Source organism: Capricornis sumatraensis, chromosome 16 (genome assembly GCF_032405125.1).
Source record: "Capricornis sumatraensis isolate serow.1 chromosome 16, serow.2, whole genome shotgun sequence".
Classification (NCBI taxonomy): domain Eukaryota; kingdom Metazoa; phylum Chordata; class Mammalia; order Artiodactyla; family Bovidae; genus Capricornis; species Capricornis sumatraensis.
The window spans coordinates 53862719-53872614 of record NC_091084.1 but is presented as its reverse complement, the minus strand read 5'-3'; the positions used below and the strand labels follow the sequence as shown (position 1 = coordinate 53872614).

The 9896-nt window shown below is 41.1% G+C and overlaps 1 protein-coding gene across 3 annotated transcripts in view; it reads left to right on the top strand.

Moving 5' to 3' along the window:
* The first annotated feature begins 3863 nt into the window (after window positions 1-3863).
* RAB6A (RAB6A, member RAS oncogene family) overlaps window positions 3864-9896 on the top strand; it is an 84893-nt gene continuing 78860 nt past the window's right edge. For all 3 annotated transcript variants that reach the window (XM_068989385.1, XM_068989383.1, XM_068989384.1), the window contains exon 1: window positions 3864-4344. In XM_068989385.1, coding sequence (XP_068845486.1) covers window positions 4275-4344 — 70 coding nt within the window. In that variant the 5' untranslated portion in view covers window positions 3864-4274. The remainder of the gene's footprint in view (window positions 4345-9896) is intronic.

The window sequence follows — 9896 nt, the reverse complement described above, 5'->3', positions numbered from 1 at the left end:
TTGCTCTAGATATCATGTCCTTATATAACCATACTCAGTGGCAGAAAAATGGCAGTTTTTCCTCATCTATCTCTTCTTATCAAGGAAGAAAATTTATCTTAGAAGTCTCTGGCACATTTCCTTCGTATCCCATTGGCTCAGACAAAGTCAGGTGCCCATATAGCTTAGCTGAAGGGAAGCTGGAAAAGTATTCATCATTTCCAGTATATATTGTGGAAGTGTGTGTGTGTTGGTTTGGACAGACAACAAATAGTGTCTGTCACAGGAAATAAGATGAAATCTCGGTCCTCCCTCAGGAGGTTTTTTTCTCTGGGGGCAGAAAGACAAGCTGTAATTGTACTACGATTTCTGTGTGTTAGATTCCTGGTCACACTCATGGGCTTTAAATTAGCAATCCTTTTTAAACTAATCAAAGAATGCTGCTCTGGTACTTTTCCAATGGAGCTGCCAAGGCTGTCCTCTCCCACTGTCCCCAATTTTTAGTTATGAAATTCTGATCTGGGCATCTTTGCCATAAGTGTGTTAAAGGAATGCAGTATCCATTTATATCACATGATTTTAAGTGATGTTCTCTTTCTCTAAAATGCTCTTGCCCTTCTATCTCCATATGCCCCAATCGCATTCACCTTTTGAATAAAACTAAAAATAATCTCTCATTTATTTCACAAAAATTTGTTACATGCTTACCGTGGAGCAAGCACTCTGCAAGTGTTGGGAATACAAAACATGAGCTTTTACGTCATTAAGCTTGTAGTCAGGTTAATCAGACAATTAACAAATACAATTAAGTGATGGGGAAGAATAGGATACAACAGAGGGCTTTCCAGGTGGTGCTAGTGGTAAAGAACCCACCTGCCAATGCAGGAAATGAAAGAAACAAGGGGTTTATCCCTGGGTTGGGAAGATCCCCTGCAGGAGGTAAAAGCAACTCACTCCACTATTCTCGCCTGGAGAACCCCCATGGACAGTGGAGCCTGGCAGGCAACAGTGTGTAGGGTGGCAAAGAGTCAGACCCAGCTGAAGTGACCTGGCATGCCCGCAGGATGCAGTGGGAGGACAGGGAGGGTATTTACTCCTGGTGGGAATGGGGGCAGAATGAGGAATTTTAAAGAACTTTTAAAAGGTGATTTTAAAGAATGAGTAGGAATTGGGAAGAGGAAGGAAGATGTTCAAGATAAAGAGAAATCACAGAGGTGAAAGTGTTGGGGGAAGCACCCTTTGGGGAAAGCACCCTTGAAAGAGGCCCTTCTTCTTCCAAGTAATTTCTCCATTTGATGAATGGATTTGCATAGTACACAATATGCAACTTTTAGACCATAAGATCTCTAAAGATAAAACATATTGCTTACACAGAGCACTTGATAAATATGAATTTAGCTTCAGAAGAGAATGAGGCTGTGTATGTGTTGATGCAAAATGCCAAGTTAAAACATTAAAAACATCTGAGGTAAGAGATGCCTATGTAATATTGCTCTTTAGAATGGTAGGAATAGTCACACCCACCCAGGTGATTACAGAGATCAAAGCAGCAGGGAAGAATTGATTCATAAAGTTCTGGAGGGAGCACAAAATAATTATAGTTTCAATCCTCAGATGTTCCTTTAAAGGTTATTTTAGGAAACATAATGAAGACCTGGTACACATCAGAAAGAAAAATCACCACTCATTTTTGTTTGCAGTTTTTCTACTTGGTATTAGCTTCTCTCTTTGTGTACTAAGGTTCTGGATTACCAATGGGGAGGGCCTTAGCAGACCTGACAAATTACTTTTAAAATCAAATATTAAAAAGGAAAAATCAAAGTTGTTTCCATGTCACAACTGAGGTTTTTACCATTTCATTTTAGGTGTGTGTTCTAAAATCTTTCTGCTGCTTGGTTGACAGGAACTAGACAGAAGTAAATTTTGATGGAGAAGGAGACTTGAGGATATATCTGTTGTCTTGATAGGCCAGAATAGATGAAGACTTAAGAGTCTCTTTTCCTCCCCTCAATTTATCCTAGTTCATTCAGCAATTCATCCCTGGGTTTGAGAAGGCAATTGTTTGATCCTGTCATTTCTATAGCTAAGTAAATAACCCTCAAATAATGAGAAAATATACATAAATGTGTTTTGTGAATGGTATGGCTCTATACACAAATTTAATAACTTATTTTTTATTATTAACTTGGAAGTATTTTTGATACCAGTTTTCAAAAGTGTCTGTTTCAAGGGCAAGGATTACTTTTTCATATGCTGTCCTATAGTATGGGGAGTTGTGACTGAAGTATGGTAGGGGTTGATGCCAAATTCTCTAATTTGACAATTTATTTGATAATTCTTAACATTTATTTATCTTTTATTAATAGACTTTATTTTTTTAAAGTTTTAGATTTACAGAAAAATTGAGTAGAGAGTACGGGAAATCCCCATGTGCCTCTCCTCACCCCCAGTTTCCTCTATTACCCTGCATTAGTATGATATGTTTGTTACAATTAATACCTGAATATTGTTACACTGTAATTAACTAAAGTCCATATATATTCAGATTCCCTTAGTTTTTGCCTAATGTCCTTTCTCTGTTCCAGGATCCCATTCAGCCTTAACGGTTTAGTTATCATGTTAGTACACACATTACTCTTAGTTGTCACATCTTCTTGAGCTCCTCTTGAGTGTGACATTAGTTTTGGGGGTCATCTTCACTTTGGGGGTCATGAACTGGGTTGAAAGTTATGGATTCTCTTCACAGAAAAATAGGCAAGCTGTAGATGGCTAATTTAAGGGAGGTCTACCCACAGCAGGTTCAGAAACCCTGCTTTAGAAGAAACAGATGATCCTTAGAATATCCACTTCCCCACATCAGGGCCATGCTCTACCTCCAATTTGCTGTGAGACCTTTCTGCAAACCCATTTCCTACATGAGCCTCAGTTACACCAGCTGTGAAATGGAGGATTTGGTTTACCTGATATCTAAATCCTTTTCTATCACAGTAGAAGGTGGGGTCACCTAAAGCTGTCCATATCTGAACAACAAAGATTGGTAACAGAAGACCATAACAGGTCAGGCAAGGAAAGTGAATAGGCTTATCAACAGGAGTTGTGGAGGTTCAATGGGGGAAAAGACAAAACCTGGGTTCCACTTTATGACTGTGGATTTTGTAAGTCATTTCCTTCCCATGAGCTTCTGTTTCTTCATCTGCAAAAAATATGAAAGCCCTGCTTCTGGTAGTTAAGAAACTCCTCGGAGCAACAGCGGAGAATGTACCAAGAAGGGTATCATGTGAGGAATTATAAGAAAGAAAATGGAGAAAGTGGGTGAAAGGCGGATGTGAGGAATGAGAAGCAAGGTTGAGGGCTCAGGAAAGAGGAACCATCTGCACACCTAAGGCCTTCCGACTTCACCTGCACTTGTCTGGGTCAATTCCCTTTCCTTTCCGGCCCCGCCTCCGCCCCAATTCCCTCCCCTCCCCTCCCCTCAGGCTGGGCCTGGCCACACTTCACATGGCCGCCACGCTCAGCCGCTTTCCACCACGCGAGGGTAGCGCGCTCGCTCTGGCGCCGCCAACTCACTCCCATCTCTGCCTGCCCTTGACCTCTTTCGATTGGTTCATCCAGTAACTGACGTAAGTGCTCCCTATTCCACCTCCAACAGTGCCTCCACCTCCGCCCCACCACCTCCCTGCATCTTCCCAAGCCGGTGGAAACCTAACCACCCTTGATCTCCGCTGAGCGGGCGGAGCCGGGAAAGCAGGCAGAACCAGGAAGGCGCAGTCTGTGGCGCGCACGCGCACGCACGCACGCCGGGGCTGGCGGGGCGGCAGGCTCGCGCCCGGGCTCGCCCCGCGCCGCGCCACAGGCTCGCGCACTCAGCAGGTTGGGCTGCGGCGGCGGCGGCTGTGGAGCTGAAACGCTGCGTGTGAGAGGTCCCAAACGCTTCTGCGGCTCCCACTCCGCCACCCTCACCTCAGTTTCGGTGCCGGGTGCTGAGAGGGGAAAGGCTCTAGCCTTGGGATCCCCCCCACCCCTAGCACACCCCTGGCTGCTTCCGATACCGCCTTCATTCCCTTTCTAGCTGCGGGCCTCGCCAGGTGCTAGGCGACTCCGAGGGGAGGCGACGGCGACGGCTGCCTGTCTGTGTAGAGGAGCCCTGCTCTCCAGCCTTGCTCCGCCGCCGGGCCCTGCAGGGGCCGAGAGAGCTCGGAGCCGGCCCTTCCTGTAGCCTCTTCGTCAACCGGCTGGAGCGGCGTCGGTCCGGGAGGTCTCTGGGCTGAGGCGGCGGCAGCTTCTCCGGCTCCATCATGTCCGCGGGCGGAGACTTCGGGAATCCGCTGAGGAAATTCAAGCTGGTGTTCCTGGGGGAGCAGAGCGGTGAGTGCGCGGCTCCCCCACTCCTGGCAGCTGGCCGTGGCTTCCCCGCACCGCCCCCCAATGCGGCCCTTCAGTCCGTGGAGGCTCCCTGCGGGCCTCGCGTTCGCGCTCGGTTCTACCCCCCGCAGCCCCTGCCCGTATTCGGTTCGCCGACCCCTCTTCGCCACCCGTTCCTCTTCCCATGATCCGTCGCTCGGATTTTGACCCTTCAGTCCACGGGCTCCGTTCCCCGCAGCCCGGCCCTCTCCGGTCGATCTGCCCTCCCCACTCCTCACCCCGCCCAGCCCCAGCCTGCTGTCCATCCCTTTCTTCCTCCGGTCTCCGTCGTCTCGCCAACCCCAGCTCCCTCCCTTGAGCCCCACCCTTGTTCCTTGCTCTTATCCCAGTTGGTCTGCTCTGTGAGGCCCACCCGGGAAGCCCCACGCTGGGTAACCGGCACTCTTCAACCTTGCGCTAGGAGGGTGGGATCTGGGCGTTGTTTTCCCCAGAGGTTTAGCCGCGAGAGGTGCGGGTCTTACCGAAGGTGGGAAGTAGGTGTGTGTGTGTGGGGGGCGGTCCTAGGAAATTATTGGATTGTTTTCGCCTGGGTGGGGGAATTGGCCAGGGTTTTGGAGGATATGTATCTGAATTGGAGGGGACTTGAGGATGGAGTGGTTGGTGAGTGAGGGAGTGGCGGCGGCAGTGGCGATTTTTGCCCCTTGGGTTAGGCTGTGGCTCGTTGGAAAACCTCGTTTTTTTCTTTTGACTTTCATCCCTGACGATCCTTTCGGCAGTGTTCATGCCTTTCCATGCCAGATGCTATGTCATGATCGTTTTACTTGGAATTTTTCACATCTCACCTCTCCTTTTTCTGCTTCAACGCGAAGCAGTATCTGATTCTCCTCACGGTGGTGCAGACAGGAATTACTGGGGAGGTGTTAATTATTCCATTTCATTAGTATTTTCCAAATATATATCAATATTTAGGATTACTTTGAGAGACAGGTTTAGAATAATGAACATCTTTGTTTTGTAGGATTTCATTTGGGCTTTGGGAGTAGAGAAGAGGAGAGTAGAGAAGGAATCGATTCATCCACTTGTTATCTAAATTAGATTTGAATATGTAATATCATTTTGACTAAATGATTCTTGTATAGTTAATATTAGTATCTGATGAGTGAAATTGTTGTGTCATTTACCTGGTCAAACTTGTGCTGTCATTGTACTACAGAGTAATACAAATTAGGTATAAGGTTCTAATTTTGTGATGACCGTTTCTAAAATTCTTATGGTAATTCTAATTTTATGCCATATTATGCAAACTTCATACTCTGTAGTTTAGCGATTATCATGCTCTGTTGTTTCTCTCACATTTTTCTTGTCTTTAAAATTGAGTCATTGAGAGATTAATTAGTTTCTCCCGAGTCATCAGACAGTTGAGTTACCTGCTAGATATTTTAGGTTAGGCTATAGAAGACATTTATTTCTTTTGATGGGAAAGAAAATAACTGATAGATAGCAAATAAATTCGGAGCTCTTATTACTACTTAGAACTATTTATATTAATTGGAATGGCATTAAAATAGGTTAATAATAGTTGCAAAATTGCTTCCAGTTGGTCTTGAGGAATTGTTTTTCTCCTTTCGTAAATAATTTTTTCTCCCTGACCTCTTATCAAGTCTCCTCATTGCGTATTTTTCCTTTATATATTTCCAAGTAAATATAAACTTGTTCCTTTAAGTAACTTACTGAAACCTCTGAGATTGATCCCTGTCTATGTATTTTATGACAGTTTCAAGACAGTGCCATACATAAAATACACCTATTGGTCATTATTGATAAATAGGACGCACATACACATACACACACAAAGTGCTTATGGTGCACTCTAGGGATTTGATTGCCTGCCTTACATTGTGATGCAGAGCTATTCAGTTTGCATGAAAAATACATTAATCTCTGTCTTAGGAAGATTTTAGTATGAATAGAGACCATAATTTAAGAATCTGCAAGTTTCCTTTGAATTTCTTGAGTATTTATATTCTAATTCACATTGCAGAGTTTTATGGCTTCTCATTTAATTTCTTAAATCTTAACTAACTCCCCTTCCTTCCACCGTCTTAAATTTTTTGTAACTAGACTTGATTTTTTAGAGCAGTTTTAGATTTACAGAAAAATTAAGATCTTGCAGAGTTCCCATCTAGCCCCACCCGGATTCCTCTATTGTTAACATCTTATATCTCTATGGTGCATTTGTTACTGTTAATGAACCAATATTGATACATTATTAACTAAAATATATAGCTTATTCAGGTCTTCTTAATTTTTATCTCTTTGTCTTTAAACATTCAATTCAGGATGCCACATTACATTTGGTTGTCCTGTCTCCGTAGGCTCATCTTAGGTGTTTTTTTTTTTAGCATTGTGTTTACATGCTTTTTAACTGTAGAACTGTGAGATTTATTATCTTTTGAGACCACTGTATTGCTCAGTAATACCGTCCATTGGCTTTGGAAAGATTGATCTCTGTTTTCACAGGCAGTGTCTGTAGTTTTCTTATGCATTAGCAAAAGTCTAGAGTCCATGTCATCTTGATTTAACTCATGAATTTTTTATTTTTAGGTTTTAGAATTCCACATGTCATCTTTCAAAGACTAATCTGTAGCAAAGCCTTGTCTCTTTAATAGCATTTACCATATTTCTAATTCTTACTTGTGTTTATTTTTGTCTGTTTCCCACAACAGAATGCAAGTCCCATGAAGATTAAAAATTATTTTTTTGTTCATTGTATCCCCAGTGCCTAGAAGAGTGCCAGGCTTATAGCAGGTACTCAGAATGAATGATGATTAAATCTAATAGTAACCAAAGCCAAAGTCATCTTTGTTATGGTGAAGTCTACATTTTTTCCTTATGCAATTAATAGTAACAGTAACTCTTTGGGGAGGGGAAGGCTGCACTGCATGATTTCTGGGCCCAACCCGGGATTGAACCCACGCCAGCCAGTGAAAGTGCGGAGTCCTAACCACTGGACTGTCAGTGAATTCCCAACAATAACATTTTGTACTTAAATTATTTGATTGTATATGGGGATAGTACATATGCTCAGGGGACATGGATTCCAATAATTTACATACAGCCTTTATCATGGCACGTAAAAAAAGTGACCATAATTTTATACGTTTTTTTTTTAGTTGAACAAAATTAGTTTTGTATTGTTAAAGTTATTTTAAATTATTTTCTTTTATTATAGTGCCTAAAATGTGTCAAATAATTATTAAAGACAGATTCATGGAACAGATTTGAAGTTAGATAGACTGTTTTATTTAGCTTTTCAAAAAATTAAGGATCTGTGCTCTATAGTGAAGATGAATTGTTTAGTATTACGAAGTCTCATACTGAATTAATGACATCAGTCTTGGTAATCTTACTGTAGTAAACTTTTATGGTTTCTTTGTATTTCAGTAGTATAGATGATTTAATAAAGAAATGTTGAAATACACATCTTAAATCTGTGTATTTAAGTTTTATTTGAGGAACCTCTTTTGTTACTACTTTCGATCATTGTCTTGAAATGCAGAGGCACTTCTAAGAATGTCATGATAGTTTAGAGTAGAAAATAATACAAACAAATGTTATGAGTTACAAATTAGGAAGTGTAATCTCAAAAAGAAACACATACCTGGCTTAGTACTGCTTATTTTTTTACTTATTACCTTTTTTACATTAGTTCTTTTGAATTGTAGTATGCAGTGTTGGAAAAAAAATCTTAATATCAGAGACAAGAAATACTGAACTGTTTTGACTGGCTAGGTCAGTGCTCTTTGTTTCTTCTTAAAATCCTGTTACACTTTCACAAATTGTTGAGGCTTCTACAGAGCTTTTTATATCTCTGTTTACTGCATCAAAAGTTAATTGGAAAATTTTAAAATATTTATTTCATCTAAAAATAATAGTATAAAATCTATTACATGTTGACATAATCATTTTAATGAAAGAGGACTATTTTCCAAACAAAAATTTAGTGAAAGAGTGGCATCGTTTTGCATATTTGCAAATCTATGTAATATCTGATGTATTAAACGTCATCTGGTTCTAATAACTGCTTCTGCATTCAGTCTCTTATAATATCACACACCACATAAGCTCTGAGAAACTCCACTATACACTCATGAGAGAATGAAAGCGATAAAAAGCCAAATAACATCTTGATATTCCGAAAATGGTTTTGACCCTCAGAAGAGTAGTGGGCCCAGCCAAAGGGTCCTAGAGATCCTGGGAGTTGGTGGACCATATTTTGAGAACTACTAGGTTCTAGATAATATTAAACCAGTTGTATCTTAGAGCTTCATATTGTATTTAGAACAGAAGGAATTTTTTCCATATCTTGTTCTGAAATGGTAAAGCTAATCAATAGAGCTAGTAATTATGAGCACTGTGTCTGGGTTTCATATTTTAACTCTAAACACTGATGAGGGGCAAATTATTGACTTTTTCTATAAAATAAAAATAATAGGACCTATCATATACAGGTACTGTGGAGATTAAGTTAGTTACTAAAAGGTAAAGTATTTAGAAGAGTGCCTGGCACTGAAAACTGCTGTGCGGTCAAGTAGTTTAATATGAGCCTACTCTTAAGAAATAAACATTTCATCATGGAAGAAATATATAATGGGATTCCCAGATGGCTCAGTGGTAAAGAATCCACCTGCCAGTGCAGGAGACACAGGAGATTCAGGTTTGATTCCCTAGGTCAGGAAGAGCCCCTGGAGGAGGAAACAGCAACCAGCTCTAGTATTCTTGCTGGGAAAATCCCATGGATAGAGAAGTGTGGTGGGCTACAGTTCTTGGGGTCACAAAGAGTCAGACATGACTGAGTACAGTATAGTGTGATGAATGCAGTTACTTTGAAAGGTATAAGTAAAAGGTACAGAGAAGTGACAGAGGAGTATGGTGTTTCGGGAAAGGTACGTTGTAAATATGACTAATAGTTGAAGCATCTTCGAGTTGAAATTCTTGAATTAGAGCTTCCAAAGTTGAAGGAGATACTTAAGAAGTCAACCCATTTCTGTTAGGACTTTAAACTGGACCACTTTTTTTCTCCCCTAACTTTATTTTTAACTGTTAATACAGTCACATATTTCACAAATCAAAATTATGTAAAATTATATTCAAGAAAACCTTACTACTGCTTCTGTTCGTGTGACCTCATTCCTTATTTCCTCCTCCATTAGTAATTATATATATATATATATATGTTATATATACTCTGGAATTTTTTTATGCAAGCACAGGCAAATACAAACATAATTTTTTATTCCTCCTTTCATAAGATGGCAGATTTTCTTCGGAACTTGAATGTTTCAGGTTTTCTCTCAGTTTGATCTGCCTGGGACATCTCCCCCAGAATCTTACGATCCTTTCTAATTTATTTGCCCGACCTTTAGCATCTCCCAAAGTTTGCTCAAATTCATATCCACTGACTTTGCTATCCAACCATATTATCCTCTGCCACCCCCTCCTCCAGCCCTCAGTCTTTCCCAGCATCAGGGTCTTTTCCAATGAGTCGGCTCTTT